This window comes from Anser cygnoides, chromosome 1, assembly GCF_040182565.1.
Source record: "Anser cygnoides isolate HZ-2024a breed goose chromosome 1, Taihu_goose_T2T_genome, whole genome shotgun sequence".
Lineage (NCBI taxonomy): Eukaryota > Metazoa > Chordata > Aves > Anseriformes > Anatidae > Anser > Anser cygnoides.
Genome location: NC_089873.1, coordinates 122,053,996 through 122,074,499, shown reverse-complemented (window position 1 = coordinate 122,074,499; position 20,504 = coordinate 122,053,996). Strand labels below are relative to the sequence as shown.

Genomic DNA, 20,504 nt, shown 5'->3' with positions numbered 1-20,504 from the left:
CTCTGGCGCTTGTCTCTTCAGTTTTGCCAGCACATCGCAGCCAAACTCAGAGATGTTAGTCTGACTGAGGAAGTCCTTTTTTCTCTTCTCAGTAATTTATAGTTTATCTATTATCCTTTCACTAATTTGTAATCAGTGGAAAAACATTTTTTCTTTTCAGTTAGAACTGCACTGCTTATGAAAGCTATTATAAACGTTGATGTTTGATTATGGAATAATATCTATTTAAAATGCTCCTCATGCAGTTGTCATTGTTTCTTGCTTGTAGCCCAGTAAGATTATGATGTTCTCCTTCACAGACACAGAAACAAGCATGATTATTTTCTTTACAAGCTTTTTATTATATTTCTCTAATTTCATTCTTTGATCTACAGAAATTTTTAGAGTAATTTTCCATGGTACTTTTACAAAATTAAGATTCCTACCAGCTATTCAAATAATAGTCTAACTTCAATTGTTTTGATATGTAGTTGACTCAGGACATAGGTTTTAATGACAGTTAAAGAAAATTGAATTGCTTCAGCAAAGTAATTAAAGTTTTCTGCCATTAATAAAATCTACTGTAAGTATTCATGAATATTAAGGTTTTAAAGAATCCCCCAAATACTTCATGAAGTACTTCATGATTTGTGTACAGAAAATATAAATGAGGCTACATTATTTCAATTATAGATATGCGTTCAGTTAATAAAATGTACACACAATTTTGGTAAAGACAAATTGTAATCTCTTCACATTAATTACTTCATCAGGACTGGGTTCTCAGCAGGGCAAATAAAACAAAAAATTTGCATGTACAATGTTTGGGTTTAATGTTTTCCACAAATGAAGATGACTGCAGGATCTTTCCCCATAATCCCAACCTCCTGTTTTACTTTACAACACAATTGTAACGACCAGCATAAAACAGATAAAGAACTTACACTGTCATCTGTGCTGCTTTACAGCCCAATTATCACTGTTCATTGAAGCATACAAAAATAGCAGTTTTGCTACTCACTATTCATAGAATTTAATAAAACTATGTTAGTGTTAGGACTCTGACTTTATCCCCAGAAGTGCAAAGGAAATTTTACAGGAAGAGTGCTGTAGTCTTTTAGTATGGCAGTATCAGAAGAGAGACAATACTGTAAAAAAACTTTGCTGCTTTTAAAAACAGTTCAAAGCCTCTGTCAATACCTTGCTGAAAGAATACATGCAAAAGAGGTTCTTCAGTGTTAGATCCAACATTGTTTTTCACCACCTTCACTATTATTCCCCAAATAAGAGTGATTTAATACTGATTTTGCCATCTAACTAAATCTGTCTTCTTTGGGGTCAGTAATGAAAATTATTTCAACTAACAGGAAAGGCAGAAATGAGTATCTGGTATTCTCAACACGTAGTCAAGTTTCTTTCAGGTAGCTGTTGTGAGTCACCAGCAGAATTACAGAGTCACAAATGCTACAGCTTATATTAGAACTACATGACCAAAAGGTTTTGTGGAGAGGAAAGAATGAATTATATATACCCCAAAGGATTATCAGTAAAAATAAAGAGAGTATAAGCCATGAAGACTCATTAAGAAATTTTTTAACATACAGGAGTAGATTGGACAAGATATTCTCTATGGCAATAATATGTACGAGTGAATTCCTATACCCATATACAGTAGCACAGGTGGAGACGTAAAGAGCCATCTGCCTAGATCATAACCTGAGACTGAGGTGTGTAAATTAAAAATCCAATTACTCAAAGCCCATCTGTACTCATAAATTCCTAAAAGGAAGTTTTGGATTAGTGAGTGAGTTCTTAGAAAGCAAATCTTTGACCTTGATGCTTATCTCATTGCAGACAAATTCGTCATGTAGAAGCTCTATTTTCAATGGAAGTTAAACCAAAGACAAATATGGCTAGTACATTTTAATGTGCTATGCCTAATAACAGGAGTTTTGTTCCAGAACTACATTAGAAGTTTCTGAGCTGTACATATGTGTTATATAGCATTGTATAAACATAAAAGAACACAATGGATTCAGTCAGTTGTTTTTCAAATGTAAGAGATATAAACAACACTGCTGTTTATATAAAAAGAATGAATTGATCAAATGTCTAATCTGGTAAAAAACAAAACAAAACAAAAATGATGGATCAAATGGCCTTCCCGTTTCCCTAGGATTTCTCTTTCTTATTCCTGTTGAGTAGGTTATCACTCAGAGAGAAAACACTACAGATATTTGTCATGCATCTTTTTATCAGCTTTATTTTGACCGTCTTATTTTTAAATCAGTATTGCTGTTTCACTTCTAATACAGTAACGTGAAAACATTGCCAGCATGCAGTGAAGTGTGCATTTCAAGTGCAAACCATTATTTGCAGTGAGTTTCAGGTGTTCTCCAGTACTATAAATTTTGGACAAACCGTTTCCTTTTAAAGAATGACTTAAAAATCATTTCTGAAGTAATAAGAACATTTTTACTACTGAAAGAAAAAATGTCTTGTGATGTTTTCTGACCTTCAGACTTTCAGAAGCTACTTGGCTAAAAATTCTTTTTGTTTATTTTGGAGCTTGTTTTTATGAAGTTATTTCTAGCTTCTTCTGAAATTCTGCCTTTTACAGTTTACTATCTACCTTCTAGCACCTTAACTTAGGTCTTATATATTCAATTTCTCCCATATTTTCCACTTATTCTTAACATGTTTATTTTATTATTACTCTGTTAAAAGTTATTCTGTCATGTTGTATATGTAGTTGTGGCATATGCATTAAGACATGTATCTGGTGCTGATGGCAAAGGGATAACAAAGAAATTAAAATTAAAATATAAGTTTTTCCAATTTGTCACGAGTTAATTTTCATTATTTGGTTTTATTCTTGTCTGTAGTGAAGAGCAGCAAAATAATTACAGCGTGCATTTGCATGTTTTTTTGTATAGGATTATTTTTCCCTTCCAATCCTGAGCAATGGAGAGAGTATATTTGTGTATTGCATCTAGGAAGACTTACCTGAATTACAAGTGTTGCTTTATGCTTCTTGCCATACATTCTTGGTTTGAATCCCACTGTTATATGAGTTCCAACAGTGCCCACTGGAAGAAGTTCTCCAGCTTGCGGCAGTACAAGAAAGTCAGGATCACTGCCCGCCAGGAAGTATGCAGTGAATGGCTCAGGGTACCTACAGGAAAGCAAAGGAGGTTATGGTGCCTTTTGCAATATCTTAATACAATTTATCTACAAACCTTTAGGCCATCATGTAGCATGACCTAGGAAACGTGGCAGCCCGTGAAATGCTTGAAGAATAACAGCATTATTACTTACAGAATAATTTTTTTATAGTAATTGTTTACATTTAATTATAAATATTTATAATCTTTATATGCAGGGATCTGCATACTAGTCTTCCATTTAAAATACACTTATGTTTTGTTATAAATATGATAATAACTATAGAATAATTATAACATCTGTCATTTAAAAAAAATGTGTAAAGGTATAATATGAATTATCAAAATAAATTCCATGCAGAGTGGAAAATATACTTACCCTATTTAAAACCCCTCACTTTTCCAATCTCTAATCAAATAAAACTGACAAGCCACCCATTTTGTTAAGATTTATGACTAGAACTGAATTTGCAGTCAGATGGAGTACTAATAAATTAGGAGTGAGTTCTGAAAGGCATGAAATGAATATACGGAAAAATATAGTTTTCTATCAGTTTTCAAAACTTTTCATGTCTCACAGACCAAATACTTTGAGATACTGCAATAACAATAAACATGTTCCTCTACTGATACTATTGTATAACTGCAGTCTCATAAGAATTTTTGTCACAGATCTTGTATAATTGCTAGCTTCATGGCAGTACCATTGCACCAAAAGAAAACGTCTTATTCCTGGTAAAGAGAGTGGCTGAGAACTACCAAACAATCTTTAGTTTTATTCCAACATGCAGCCTATTTATCACAGTTTCTTACAGATCAGTTGTTATAAGCATTCTAAGCATGAAAATATATATATATATTGCATTTTCCTGTCAAGTTCCCTTTAGTTCTTACATATATTGCTGAGGACAACTCTATTTAAGACAGAAAAAGAACAAAAGAAATTAAAACTAGAAATTTGATGACATGGTCAAGAAATAATTCACAACAATCTATCACAGTGTAACAGTGCAAATACCATGCACACTTAGAAGGAAAATATTTTTAGTTGATAAAACTTAAAGGATGAAAAACTAACAGCATCTCAGAAAAAAAAGCTGTTCAGATCTGTTTATTCATGGATTGTCGCACCAGAAATAACACTGCTTTTCAAAGAAAACACTCACAACGCAATGGAATTTAATATTTTATGACAATTCAAATCTCTATAGAAATGTCCCACATATTTAGGGGAAGTGCTATTCACTGCATGGTATGCTGGGTCATGTTGTTTAAAAATAGCTCTCCTTTTGTGTATGTTCTCACGGAAGGTTTTCTTAAATTCTAAAATACTGTCAGGAAAAAAAAAAAAAAGAAAGAAAGAAAGGTCAAACTGTAAGTTTGTAGAAGAAAACTGTGCAAGTGCAGAAAATGGAAGCCAAAAAGCTTCCACTTCCTCAGAAAGTTAACTGAGATTTAGCACTGCTACCAGGCTCCAATGCATTAGTGGATCTAGCCTAACTTTTCCTTTTGGTGACATCAAGGTGGTCAAAATAACTGAATGTCTGAAAGCACATCTCAAGTTTTGAGACATCAAGCTTATTCTGACATTCTCTTTTGGTGGTACCTAAGAAGAAGTGCAGCTGAGTTTATAGCACTAAGCTTACAATGGCCTGAGTTCCCATGTATGTATCGTCTAAGCCTTGAGTCTTCACATCAGTATTTTCTATAAGGCCTGCTCAGCTGTGAATGCTTAAAGCACACCTACAAAATAAAGGACAGGCACAGGATGAAAAAGAAGTAATGCCTCAGACTGAGCAGCAGAGTAGATCACTCATCGAAAATGTCTGAGATGACTACTCAAACCCTGGTTCTGTAAACATGAACCTGAACACAAGTCTTCACTTCCAACAAAATTGCTCTATTGACTAGATATAGGAACATTTTAAGAAAGCACTTTCATTGTCTCTTGTTTAGTCTGTTTTCTAGTAAGCAGTTAGGGATGACATGCCCTAATAAACACTTTTTGTGTTCATAAAACATACAACAGTGTGACTTAGACTACAGAAGCAGTGATTAAATGTTAAGGGAGATGGGAGAGGCTGCATGCATAGAACACAAAAAAGACACAGACGAAAATAAAGACTTTATTCCTGCAGAAATTGCATCTTAGCAGGGAGCGATGCAACAGCAGTTTTTTTTCAGACACCATAAATAATTCCTTAGAACAGTCAGTCAGAGAGTTCACATGAGAAAAATCTATAGTTTAAGTCCTGACAAGGGAACAAGACAATTTAAATGAAACTGTCACATAACCAATCTACAACTGTGCACACAAGATATTTGCCAAGTAAGAGAAAAAATCTTGTTGCATCAAATTTGTCAGAATATAATTTTCAGAAAGAAAAATAGAGAAAAAATAATAAAAGCTTTCAAAAAAGATCTGCATGCTTTGTATTGATACAAGATACTAGATGCAGCTGCATTTTTTTGTGTGATGAGTAAAATAGATATACATGCACATACAGACACATATGAACACATATATACACACCTAAAACCTCCTCCTTTCCTCTCCCTCCCCTCCCCAAGTCTGGCAGTTTTAAACAAAAGAGTCAAGTCACATATCGGACAGAAAAAGTTCCTCAAAGTGGGAGCTATGTCCAGTAAGGAAAATAGAAATTCTGGCAAATTAAATGTATAGCCATAATATGATAGACCAAAAAAGATTGTTAAGATATGGCTAACAGTACAAGAACTAATGATTAAAATTTTATTCATGCACATTCAGAAACAGGAACCTTTCACAGTGCCTCTGCTGATAAATCATGATTTTTTTGTATGTGTGTGTTAAAAGTATATCTAAAGATGGCTTCTCAAGAAAAACAAAAACTGTGTTTTCACTGATGTTCACACCAGGGAGATGATCTGGCACCCTGGCTAACTTGCTAGCATAAGTAAATTGCTTGTCATTGTCATTTTCTCTTGTACAGAAGAAGCTGGACATAAAGTTCCCGGAATAGCACCTGAATTTCAGACATTATTATTTTCAATGTCTGTATGCTTAGTGTATAATTAAAAATTAATAATTTTGTGGCTTAAAATAATTAAAAATTAATTTCTCCTTTTCTCTTTCATTACTGCTTCAGGTGAAACAGCTCTGGAGTTAATGTTTGGCTTCTCATTTCACAGCCACGAAAGACAACAATGAGACTGTCTATATTTTTACAAGAAGGCTTTTGTTTAACTCAAGAGTGGCAGATACTAACATATGCGATAAAGTTTAATGATATGTAGAGTTTTGAAAACACATAAGAATCAAGCACAAATGAATTAGTAAATCCAAGGGCAGAGGCCATACAAGCCAGAGGAAGCAAATTTATCTTCCCACCTTTGTGTTCCATAACTACAGTCACCAGTTTGATATTGCTGTCAGATAATATGCACTCTCCCCTTATTCAAGTAATGAACAAGAGTGAATAGTAATTTGAATTTAAATAATAATTGGACAGTGAAATCATGGCAACAGGAAGAGTGGAAATTGAGTTAGTATTTAATAGACACATTTATAATTACTCCTTTAATCTTTACCTCATATTATTCTTAAATAGTAGTTTATGCTCATCAGTGCTCTCATTTTTAGATAATTTTTGAATTAGTAAACTAGTAAAGAATAGCACCTTAAGTCTTCAATTAAATAAAACCTTAAAATTTATAATCCCATAGAGATCTCACTGCAAAAGCCTATGAAATAGACAGGCACAGCAAAACTGAAAATATAAGTCTTCATTAAATTAAGACTCAAAATAACTTAAATATTTACTTCTCTTTTTCTCAAACTAGAGAAGCAGTAAATTATTCCTACAGAAATTTATTCTTTTTCAAAATCAGCATTTTGCAAACTATACTTTAAAAACAACCCACAGATAAAATGCATTTTTTAAATAAAAGAAAAATAACATAACCTCTTAATTTGTATAATGTATGACTGCTTAATGAAAAAGAGGATAGAAATCCCATTTGAAAATGTTGCAATGAGCTTCCAAAAATACTTCATCCTAAATAAACTTACTTGTCACTTGTAGTTAACATCTATTGGATGTCACAAGAAATGTCATAGGAAGTATCTTTAAACTTTAACTATATACAGTTATCGAATTCTATAAAATTATTAGTGATAGTTGGCATGAGTTAGATGATTTCTCTTCTAAAAAATAATGACAATTAATAAAAAAGGAGATCTTCATCATTCATCAAAATTGGTTCTTTCATGTGTCAAAAGCAACTCTGGTTTAATTGACCACTCTAAATCCTGACCTCTGGACATCAGAAAAGATTTAACTCCAATTATAACTATATAGCTTCAGAAATACTGCTTCAGAATCAAAGGACTCTCAAAAATATGAAGAAATGGTGCATGACAAGTAACTGTCAGAGAATGTTTTACCAGCTATTACATCACTTCTGCTGTGCACATGTTGTAAAATCAAAGCAGGAGCTAGGATTTTTATCTTCATAACATGTTAAGATTTCTGTCTCATTTCTATTCTACCCAGGTGTACTATGCATGCAAATAGGTGAACTGACTTTTCTGGCTTGAAGAGGTTCAGGTCCCATGGCTAGACACAGCTCCTGGCTAAACGTGTTAAATGCTAGGTATTGTCCTGTTAAGGATGATTATAACTGCTGTATGTGTATCATTATTAATATTTTCTACCAGTCTACATTGAGACTCCAAAACGGAGCTCAGTTAACTTTTATATTTTGCAGCTGACACTATGTGGGAGATACTAAGAAAAAGGATTCTCTAAATTAATGGCAGAATTTCACAGAACTTGGTAACAAGGGGACTGATGTAGGAATCCAAGCCTGTAATGTGCACAGCAACTTAAGAGGGAGGGCAAGGGTGAGTGTACTGAGAACTTAATGAATGCATTTTGTTGCAGCATACATAATCCTGGATCATGGTAATCCTAATGAAATACAGCCATGATTATAGTAAAATAGAAATTTAAAATAGAAACTTCTCAAAGTTGTAACTTTTTGGTTTTTCCTTCGCAATTAGGAAAGGTACAGAAAAAAAAAAAAAAGGGTTGCTCACTATTCTTCAGCCAACATTAAAATTTATTTTGTTCGATAAAAGATTTTTTTATTGAACATTTATTCTATGTACTAGGAAATGTGCATAGATGAACTAAGGAAAATATCCATAATGGTGTTCAAAACATGAAATGTAGGTAAGATAACTAAGTCTTCATATGCAGTCATTTTAAAGCCTAAATTCATCTTCTCATCCCCCCAGTTCACCTGTTTGGTTCTCTCTTTATTCTAGCTCAATTGCCGTAATCAGGTGGAATCTTGGATTTTGTAGATACCACTCTGTGGAGGCCATATTGATACCATGCTTCTTGCTTTCCTAACAGGTGGTGCTGGCTAAGTATATTTTTCTGAAGCATACTTTGAGTTCTCTGGAGAACTTGCCTTAATGTAGCAAATATCCTATTTGTGATAAACATGAGATTGGAATGAGAGGCTAGGGTGGAAGGACAGATAAAATGTTACTGGATATGGGAAACGACATATGATTAAAACAAGCACAAGGAAAGCTAGAATTACATTGGTGAAAGGAGGCTCTTTATGTGAGAAATAAGCAGATAGAATGGGCAAGAGAGAATTATCCACCATCTTGATTAAACATTCAGAACTAATGTAATTAAAAAAAAAAAAAAAAAGTGAACATATTGTTCATATGTATATGGTAGCATTCTGCTGTAGCTGCATACCAGTATTTCAATGTGAAGAAATACATCCAACTGTCAAAACACCAATGTACTGAAATACAAAGTAGTATATATTCTCAAGAAAAAAATAGTTCTGATCCCAATAAAATAAAATTTATTAAAAGTATATTAAGAACTTATTTTCAGCAAAGCGAACATAGAAAGGACTACTTTGCTTAAACATAAGCATCAATTTCAGAAAACTTATCCTGTGTTTCAATTTCACAGACCAGTATAGAAATAAAACAACAATAATTTGAGCTGGATATCAAACAAGTTTCTTCAACTTTTATTTACAGGGAAAACATTTTATCTATTCTTTTTGGTTTATACTGTTGACAATCCGTAAATCATTGTCATTCAATAATACATTTATGCTAAACCAAACACTAATGATAAAACAAACATTAGAGGTTTGTACCAAAGCCAATTACCTCAGCGGAAACGTTGCCAATGATTTCAGTTGGTACTGAATTAAACCTACATTTATGACAAATACCAAAAAAAAAAGGTTAACTGTCAAATGTGTAGACAGTTTTTAAAAATATATATGATTTTTTATTTTTCATAAAGCAAAACTGTATGGCTGCATTCTCAGTGTCTGTTGTTAGTTATTGACGCAGATGTTGCTCACTTGAGGAATGTAAGCACTACTTAAATGTACTATTTGCATGGACTCAGAGCTTTCATTATCGTAGATCATTGTGAACAGCAGAGCAACTACCTCTCACTTGTAACTTTTCAGTATTTGTGAAGCAACTACACCAAATGTGGTTATGGGTAAGTTGGGAAATCATTAATTTACTCCAAAATACTTCATACAAGTTTGAATTTTGCTGAGGAGAAGTGAAATTAAAAGAAGCCTGCATTTCAATTGCAGCAGCCGTATGGAAAAGAAAGCTAAAACCATTGGCTTCATATCTTTGTAGTGGTCACCAACAGTACTCCGTGGACCATTTGACTTGGTATATAAATGAGAATTTTAATCTGTCCTTATTAAGACATTAAGCCTTTATTTCATCTGTGGTTCTCAAATTTTTCTTTTTGTTGTATCACTATGCAACCTACCAGCCCAAAAAGACGTAGAAGTTTTATAAGTGAAGCCAATGCAATAACTCTATCCTGTAAGTAGCAAATAGCAGAGGGGGGGAAAAGACACAGCAAAAAAAGATTTTCTTTCTAGCAGGTTACTTAGAAAACTCTCTCAGTTTCCCCTCCCAGTTACTCTCAATGTTCAAGTGTCATAAGGCACTATCTATCGTAAGAAATAAAGACAGAAAGTCATTGGGGGGGAGAAAGGGGAGTGAGTTGGAGATAAGGGAGATAGGGGCATCAGAGGTGTATATGACAAACACCTCTTACATACTAGAACTGCTTCTTCATGAGAATGGGTTACAAATTTTTTACTTCAAAGGAGTGATCATTTTTTCAGGGAAGACTTATAGAATGACACTCTATACCCCAACTGAAACTTTAAATCCACATTTCAATATTTCTCTGTTTTCTTTTTAATCTAAGTCATTTGGGTTATTCAAGCATTAAATTACACCTGTAATATACAGGTTTCTTATGTAATTGCTTTTAAACTGCAGATCCTGTATGCCACATTTTGGTTGGCTCAGTGTTCTATTTCTATAACAAAACCTCCACCACCAAAAGATCCTAAGCAAATCAGGGGTAAGATAAAGCATGTAAATCTCACAGAGCAGTCGTCGGCACCATTTACAACATGGAATATATTCACTACATACAAGCTTTATGTTTTGTGTTTGAAACATATTGGAGAAATACTTCTTATGTAAAATAAATTTGAAATTTGTTTAAGGGAAAAAGAGAATTTGTGTTCCATCATGGCTCCTTCTTTATATAACTATAATGACTCAGGCTTTATAATACCTTTTTTCGAGAACATTAGGTCTCTTCGCTACTATCAAACACCTACCAGGAGCTTACAGTATTGCCAGAGTAATTGCTTCACTTTTATTCCAGAAACAGCCCATTCTATTGAAGCAGTTACCTTGAACACTGTGATACCAGTCTTTTTCAGAGCCCTCAGTAATTATCAAAACTGACAGCCATCTAAAAGCTGGAACAACTGTCCATCTCAGGTGCACAGCTTTTGGAAATAAGCTCTTTAAAAAGTCTGCTAGAACCAAAGACATTTCTTGCTGGGGATGCTTCAAAACTATATATCTACCATGAAAATTACTTATCAATCAGTATATTTGGCCTGCTTTTGTAGTGGGTTTACATGGCAAGGTTTTGGTAGCGGGGTGGCTGGAGGAATGGCTTCTGTGAGAAGATTCCAGCAGCTGCCCCGTGTTAGATATGGGCCAGTTTCAGTCGACTCCAAAAGGGACCCACTGTTGGCCTGGGCCAAGCAAATAAGCAATGTTGTTTGCACCTCTGGGAGAGCAGATTTAAGAAAGGTAAAAGGAAAAAAAGAAAAAAGAAAAAAAAAAAAAACCTGCTGCGAGAGAGAGGAGTGAGAAGCAGCCCTGCAGCCCCCCAGGTGAGTGCAGCAGGAGGGCAGGAGGTGCTCCAGGCAGGCAGCAGCAGTTCCCCTGCGGCCTGTGCAGGGAGAGGCCCCCGGTGGAGCAGGCTGTCCCCCTGCAGCCCGTGGGTCCCACACGGAGCAGATCTCCACGCTGCAGCCCGTGGAGGAGCCCACGTGGAGCAGGTGGATGTGGCCTGGAGGAGGCTGCGGCCCACGGAGAGCCCCCGCAGGAGCAGGCCCCGGGCCGGAGCTGCAGCCCGTGGAGAGGAGCCCACGCAGGAGCAGGGGGTCTGGGGGGAGCTGCCGCCCGCCCGTGGGGGACCCGTGCTGGAGCAGTTTGCTCCTGGGGGATGGACGGACCCCGTGGTACGGAGCCGTGTGGGAGCAGTGCTGGAAGAGCTGCTGCCTGTGGGCAGCCCCCGCAGGCTCAGTTCGGGAAGGACGGCATCCCGTGGGAGGGACCCCGCGTGGAGCAGGGGCAGGGAGGGACCGTGAGGGAGCGGCGGAGACGAAGCGTCAGGGGCTGACCGCAGCCCCCATTCCCCGTTCCCCTGCACTGCTTGAGGGGAGGAGGTAGAAGAGGGTGGATGGGGGGAAGGTGGCTTTAGTTTGTTTTCTTTGTTTCTCATTGCTCCATCTTGTTAATAATAGGCAATAAATTTTACTAATCTCCCTACGCTGTGTCTGTTTTGCCTATAGCGATAATTGTTAAGTGATCTCCCTGTCCTTATCTCAACCCTTGAGCCCTTTTCGTCATATTTTTTCCCCTTTCCTTTTGAGGAAAATGAGTGAGAGAGTGGGTGGGTGCCCAGCTGAGTAAAACCACCACAGCTTTCTAGATGTATCGTTAAAAAAAAAAAAAGGAAAAAAAAAAAGAAAAAAGGAAAAAAAGAAAAAAGAAGAAAAAAGAAGTAAAGACCAAAAGAAATAAAAATCCATGAACTAATTGATTTTAAGCATAATGACTGTCTTTCAGGTTCACTGTTTACTATTTAAAACTTATTTATCAAAAATACATATTTTATTCCTTGACTTCCTGCTGTATACAAATGACACCATGGGTTCTCTACAACATTAGGAAATGCTAAGAAAATAATGAAATGCATTTGAAAATTATGTTAACAGAGATTGCTGCAGAACTTTTAAAGAGTATATGTAGACCAGTAACAAAGAACTGATGAATCTGACAATGTCATGCAGTTAAAGGGTAGGGTATAGATTAATTCATAATATTCTTACATAATAAAACAGGAATACCTTCAAAAGAATTGCATATTAAATAATAATAATAATAATAAAGCACAATGCAAAGGATTGTTTTTAACTTGCTTGAAGTATAAAGTACTTTGAAAAACAATCCATTACTGAAAGCATTAAGCATTTAATAGCAAGCCTTTAATATCTTGTCACACCTTCCTTAGCATTGTGTTCCATACTTTACACTGAAAAACATTTTAGGGCAAAACCTTAGTTAAAACAAAAGCATTTGGATCTATTCCACAATTTTTGTCTTAAGGGGCTATAGACTAATATGCAGAATATTTGTGTTTCTTACAGTATAGCTTTAATACCCCATTTGTTAGCTGTACAATGCAGCACTTGAAAGTAATGACATATTACTGAAATAGATGCAGTTCAGGTATGCTTCTGTTGTCCAAATCTGTTTTGAGTGTGAGTTTAATCCACTGAAAACTACATAAACACTTTATCATAAATATTTTACCTTGTCTGGCTTGTAAGCTTAAAATCAACAATAGATTCCTTATTTAGGCCAATTGCTTCAATGTTGATGACATCATCCACTTCTGGCTCTGTAGCAATGAACAGCATTGGAAACTTCCAAATACCTCCTGTAGTGCAGTGTACTATTAGAGTTCCTTCATTCCTTAAAATTTCAGACAAAAAAACATTAATTTCATTATAAAACATATACTCAGTAAAATAATATCCAAAATAAGCTTCAAATGTGTAGAACAATAGTACAGAAAAATGAAAATACAAATGGCTTTAAATTGGAGTATGTTCTTAATTTTACATGGTTTAGTATGTATCTGTCACACTTTAGACTGGAATATAGGCTAAATAAAGTTATTTAGAGCAAAAGAAAAAGAGACAAAATATGAAAACAAAATGATGGACACAGCCAAGAGATATGATGATTCTTTTGTTTACTCCGTTGGGTTACACAAATATAATTCAATTTGGTTTACTTGTTATTCTTTATTTGCTGTGGTGTTAGAGGAGAATTTAATGCAGAACATGTTAGCCGTTCATATTAGATTTAAATAGATCTGACTTAGTTCTATGTACTCTGTAGATTCTGATGATAAAAAAAAAAACTAATTTAGCTACAGTCTTTCAGTACTCTACACCAAGGCTTACAGTTCTCAAGTACATAAAGATTAAAAACAAACGAAACCAAAACCAAACAAACAAAACCAGTCACAGACAAAACAACAACAACTACAACAACAACAAAACACACAAAAAAGGGCAGAGTAGAAGACGAAAAGGTTTCTAAATTAATCTCCCTTCTGACACAACAACACTGTGTGGAGTGGGTGGATAGTCTTCCTTGAAGGTTTGCTCTTAATTTCTATAACCTTGTGGACTACTGCAAATACTGTTCCATCCTGACTCATAAAAATACCTTCTCTGTACACACAATTGTGGATATCTAGCAGGGACTACTGCTTGCTCTCCCTGGTAATGTTGACCTCTGAATTTATCTTGTGCTTGCATGTTAGTGAAGCTTCTTTCTAGCTTCCTCCTGTACCCACTTGACTGCTTCCAAAGGAAGGTGCAATTTTCCTCTCTCTTCAGAAGGATCTCTTTCAGTTTCTTTTTAGAGAGGTCTATCACAACTATAGAAGGTAATATTTTTCTGCAGACTACCATTGTTACTAGGGCAGTAGAGACTCATTATCAAATTCAGCCATCCCATCCAACCAAAGAATATGTAAAATGCTCGTCTATGAAAGTTTATCAAAACTGACAAGCCACCTAGTCTGTATGCTTTCCATGAACATTGAGAACAATTAATTTTCACTGGAAGTCATAATACTTTCAATACTCTAATGCTTAGAAGTAAATTGATGCACACAGAGACTAAAGCAATAAGCCAACAGAATCATCTAGCAGGCATTAAAAAGAAATACTATCGGTTTTAATACCAAAGTTATCAAAATGAGAAGCAGCAAGTGAGAAAACTTAAAATAATAAATTTCAGAGGTGGAAAAAAAAAAGTAAGGAAAACAGTGTAGGAAAACAATCAGATTGAATCTTATTGCATGTTCAATTAGTAATAAGGAGCAGGGACTCACCTCATTGGTTTGTTAGGTGCAAACACTATATTAAATATCAGCGTTATAATTCCAGATTCTGGATCCCGTTCTCTTTGAATCAGATGCATACCAACTAAAGATTCAAGCTGAGATTTAATTTCATTTGACTGATATTGTAATTCATACAGAAATTCCACTGTTGTAGAGAAACCTAAATGATACAAGACAAAAAGATCATGCACTCAAACCTCACACAGTTGGACAGATATTAGTTACAGCTTGGCTTTTTGTTATTAAAAATGACAAATAAATGAAACTAGTAATTACCCAAAATTTGACTGATTTGCTCCTGACTGCATAGCAAAATCTTCCAATTTCATATAGCATGCTATGTTCTATCTGGTAAAATGGAAGCTGGAAAACTTACTTAGGAAAGGGGAATAATGGCATTGTCCTGGCTACCACTTCTGCATTATGTTGAGGTATTTCTATTTCATAAGGCAAATGTAAATCACAACAATGCGATACTATTTTTGAGCAATGTCATTGGGACAATCTCAAAAAAAAATCACATTGAGAACATCAGTGCCACTGATGGCTGCCAACCTGAGAAACAGGTTACAGAAAAAGAGCAAAGATGCCACTATCAGCCACTCTTATTCCCCACAGCAGCTATGAAAAGGCCAAGGAGTAATGCATAAGAATAAATAGCTATGCTTCTTGAATAAAACACCTCTTTCAGCTGCAACAGAGAAAAATGATATTTAGTATAAAACAGTAATTTGTGCACAGAAGAGAATGCTTCTATGAGGAATAGAATCTCAAACTACTAATCTATTTAAAAGTTTTACATGTTTTATGGATGGAAAATCTTTTACTACCATCACTAAATGTTACAGAAGATTTCATCTTACTGTGACCACATATCTCAGGGCCCATTTTGAATTTGCACAGTTTAGTACAGTGTGTTGTGCAGAATTCCCGTTTATGCATCTCTGTATATGCTGGCTATAGTCAGCTCCAGAGTTAATTCCCAAGGCCTTCCAGTTTGGAATTCTAAAATGCCAACTTCACACTTCTTAGTATAAAAAGTCTATATCCCCAGAGACTGTGAGATTGCTGAACACATTACTTCAGTTTTGCTGATCTGTCATGCTACCAGTGTCAGAATACACCCCTGAACAGCATGGAGGTGTGCTACCAAGCATGTAGCCCTTTCTCCTTTACTGAAAGGGACAAGATCCTTCATGATCCTTCTCACTACTTCAGCAGCTAACAAGAAGCTTGATTTTTTGTTGCCACGACTTTTGTAACACAGAGATTAGACCTAAGAGGTATAGCAGCTTATATCAAAACATTTCTGAATCTTTAAATTGTATCCTTTACACAGACCTCCGGAAGATTTATGGTAGATCTAAGAGCTACACAGATGTACATTAAAAAAACATTAACCAACATAAAGAATTAGAGGTCATGGTATATACACACTCAGTACTGAATATACAGGATTTCCATGTATTAATCCATCTGTTATAAATGTTCTTTATTACTGTAAGCGTACTTTGTTATAGTGAAATTAAATATGAACATTTTTCCTACAAATTGTAAAATTCCCGGGATTGTCCTACATTTTTCCATATTTTGTTGTTTCTCTTTTTGAAAAATATGTTTATGCCATGCATTCAGATTTCAACACAGCCGAAGGCTTGTAATAGACATGCTAGACAAATGTCAAAACACAAAGATTTAGACATAAAAATTAACTTTTTATGGGAGAGAAAAGATGACACAATTTAGAGCGTTCCACAGTGGGAAAATTGCAACTGTTGAGCAGATGTTTCTTTCAGCAGTTTTATCACACAGTGCAGCTCAAGAAAAGTTTATTTTACAGTTGAGATACTAGGAAGAAAGTGTTGTGAATTGCATGGTACTTTTAGTATCCAAAGACATTTCGACATAGTACCTTTTAGTCTTAAGAAATCAAATATTTCTACTTTTTTTTTTTCTGCTCCAGTCTGTTTTCTAACCTGTTCTATGCTTATATCAACTGTTTATTTAAAGTATTTTAATATTTACAACACCTAGGGAAAAAATAGGTATTTATATGTTCCAATATTTTAAAGTTTTGAAACACTGCTGATCTAGTTTTGATTTAGGCTGTTCAAAACAGAGAAGTGTAATTAGATTTTTCATAAGAGCTGCAAACCCTGAAGACTACCATATTATCATACTATGGGAAGCCCTTGTGAATACATTAATATTTGATTCTAGACAATTCCATAATACTTGTGCTGTCTACACAAACTGGCAGCTGCAAGAGGAAAAAAAAAAAAAAGAGTTGTGAATAACTGCTAAAAATATGTCCAAATTGTCAAATGTTCACACTTATCTTGATTCTTAGAATTCCCAGTTTTAATTAAATTTGTGAAATGAATAAAGCATTGGAGACAGATTTATAATTTTCTTTAAGCAATGTTGAATATAATATAGCATAGTGTTCTAATATGCCTCAAAACTTTAGCCCAGCACTTTGTATACTAGTCATTTGTAGAATCATAGAATCATAGAATTATTCAGGTTAGAAAAGATGCTTAAGATCGTCTAGTCCAACCATCAACCTAACACTAACAAGTCCACCACATATCTTTTAATATGGCACCAGGGATGGCACCTGTACCACCTCCCTGGCCAGCCAGTTCCATTGCCTAACCACCCTTGTCCATGAAGAAATTATCTTTCAAAAATCACCATTTTAGTGTAGTTAAAAGTCTAATTCAAACTGCAAAATACACATCCAGATATAAAGTACACCCCGATTATTCCACCTCTGTTTTGAAAATACAGAGCAGCAGGAAGAATTTTAACCACATCTGACTCAACACAGAAAAAAATTATCAATTATTATCAATTATCTTACCAGGAAGAAGAAGTAGCATGCTATTTATACACAGATGGTTAGATCTAGGAAATAGAATTTCCAATTACAATAAATAAATAAATAAATAAATAAATCAGAAAGAATATTATGCATTATTTAAGTTAAAAAAAAAAAAAAGATTAAGAATATGGTTTTGAGGTCATTATTCCAAGATTAATTTTGTAAAGTGTTAAAAATACCATGTTTTGAAAGGCAGTTAATCTCAATCTCGAAGTGTTTTGCTTTGTGTAAATAAAGACCTTCAAAAGGTAATATGAATTAGGCAACATTTGTGTATACAGCTCTTTCAGAATTACTGAAGCAGCTATGCTAGAAAAACAGTATGATTTTTGAACTATATACTTCTGTGATTTGACTGTTATTTATTTTTAAGTGCTAGTAAGGCTACTTCTTAAAAAACAATATAATGTTGGTGACTTTAAAATAACATCTAAGAAGACAAAATGAAATAGACCATTTCTTTTTATTTTTTATTTTGTCTGACTCTTATGGATGCTAGCGTGAAAACTCCAAGGATTTTACACACTGATCATATCATTTGGAAAAAAAAATAATCTGAATTTTTGGAACTGATAGGATTTAATGTAAAACTAATTGATAGACTTCTTACATCTAAAAATTAAAAGACAATCATAACATGTTCACACAGTGGGAACCTTAGGAATTTAACTGACAATTCAGTGGAAAAAGCTAACCAATATTTAAGCTTCAAAAGAGCTTATTACAAAGACATTCATGACTCTAATATCTGTAGAAGATACCATAAAAGGCCCACTGGACATATCTATCCGGGAATAGAGTTTCACACGGTCATTAGAGAAGCTTTTTGTCCCGTCCTTTTATTTCTGGAAAGTGAGTATACGTTTGACTTCACTGAAGAACAGCTCATTAAACAATTTTTTTTTCTGATGATACAAATCTAATGGATAGTGGCCTGTGAGGCTGCATGCAGTCTTTTGTGGATACCTAAAGGAGCTCTAGCTATCTGAGCTATCTGCTCAGATAATGCGTAAGCTGCAACAGACTTGGTGATATAGAAATGGCAAGGGAAAGGATCATTCTAAGAAACCCCAATGAGAAAGGAGGAAATTAAAGCAATGATTGAAAGATGTTCGGACAGAAAAAATGCTTGTCCAATGCTTGCCCTCATTACAGAGTATTTCTTACTGTGGATAGATGCAAGTGAACTCATTTAAAGGGCCTTTCCCAGTTCCCACTCAGCAGGCTGCAATCTTACTTGTAGTCATTTAATGAAGGACATCAACAAAATCACAGAACAGAAGCACAGAATGAAAGCCCAGCCACTCGTAAACTTGCAGCTTCATGCCAGATAAATTATTTTACTAGGTTCTGAATTTAAACATACTACATCCTCTCACTGATTATTTTCTTTTTTCCCCTTAGTTTTGATAATTCTTCAAGGCTAAGGATCCATTGCAGCCCAGGCACCTAAAAAAGATTTTTTTTTTCCCTCTTGATCTAATATTCTCCAGACTTGTAAAACATAAACTACAGGACAGGACTTTAAGCAGTCATGACATCAGTCATCTGACATCTAATGTTGACCTTCAAAATCTTGTGAAATATCTTTCTTCATTACCCCGTTCAACACTCATCCAACACTTGCCATTTTCTTACTTCTCCACTGTCTTCCAGGGGTCTTCACACGCACTCTTGGAACTCAGTAGGCAGAGGAGAATTTAGTTGAAGCATGTAGTGAAAAGTACATAACAGTGAAAGCAGCAGCAGACAGAATACATTACTGTACAGCAGACCAAATAGTTTTAATACAGTTTTCAAGTAAATATTCAATCGAAAAGCTAAAGGGAATGATAAGCATAACAAAGAGGAAAAAAAGGAAGCCTTTTGGTCAAGACTATCTTAACATTTCAGTAAAGAGTATCTTCCAGGAGGTAAGAAATGAATCTCATGTGAGAAGTAAATATCTATTTCTTGCAGTAAACTATAATAACTACGTGAAAATAGGGGCAGAATAAGCAAACAGTACAAGACCTGGTGTTAAATACGCCTTTCACTGAATTTCTTCATACAGATACAAAAATGCTGTACGTAGAGCATTATCAGCAAAGATAACACAATGTACTCTGTTGAATGTCAGATACCAAACTACCTTAAATACAAAGAAATAAATGGATAAGAAAGTGGTCTCCTTCTCTAGTTAATGTAATCATTGATCTTCAATGCAATTAAACATTTTCGTCCATATCTTCAAGGCTCTCCAGTATTCCAGTCTAGTCACATTTTTCTTAACCCTGCATCCCACTGCCTATTTCCCTAGCAACCAACATTTCTTTTCTAAATTTTCCCTTACATTTGATTTTTGTGGTTTTTTTTTTTTTTCATTCTCTTTCAAAACACTTATTTAAAGAAAATTTCTGCTGCTAAAGCAGATTACTACTGCAGGGCCTTAGAAAGCCTTTCTCAAAAACACAGTATCATTTAGTTAACGTAATGGAAGTTTGTGAATCCATGTATATGAAGTATACTGTCCGCCTCTAGCATCTGTTATTCCTCATATATTTCTGCATTTTTCCTTTCAGTTCATTTCCTCATATTCTCTCTCTCTGAATCCCTTGTAGATGAATTCCCTTTTATTACATTTATCCATATTCCACTCTTAACATTCTTACTTTCCTTATTTCAATATTATTTGATATTACATTGAAACAAACAAAGAAAAAAAGCAGAAAAAGCAAAAAGATTCTCAGTCACCCAAAAATCTCTTTGATCGTTTTGATCTAGCATTCTACTTAGATTTGTACAATAATCTATACTCACGATAAACTGTAAGTTAATGTTTTAAGCTAACTGATAAAAAATGTATTCTTTTCAAAAACATTCCACACCTGTTTCAACATTCTG

The 20,504-nt window shown here is 34.7% G+C and overlaps 1 protein-coding gene across 2 annotated transcripts in view; it reads right to left on the bottom strand.

Moving 5' to 3' along the window:
- LOC106042138 (cilia- and flagella-associated protein 47) overlaps nt 1-20,504 on the bottom strand; it is a 308,071-nt gene that overhangs the window by 14,008 nt on the left and 273,559 nt on the right. For both annotated transcript variants that reach the window (XM_066980338.1, XM_066980347.1), the window contains 3 exons: nt 14,723-14,894; nt 13,123-13,284; nt 2,986-3,154 (listed from right to left, as the gene is read on the bottom strand). In XM_066980338.1, coding sequence (XP_066836439.1) covers nt 2,986-3,154; nt 13,123-13,284; nt 14,723-14,894 — 503 coding nt within the window. The remainder of the gene's footprint in view (nt 1-2,985; nt 3,155-13,122; nt 13,285-14,722; nt 14,895-20,504) is intronic.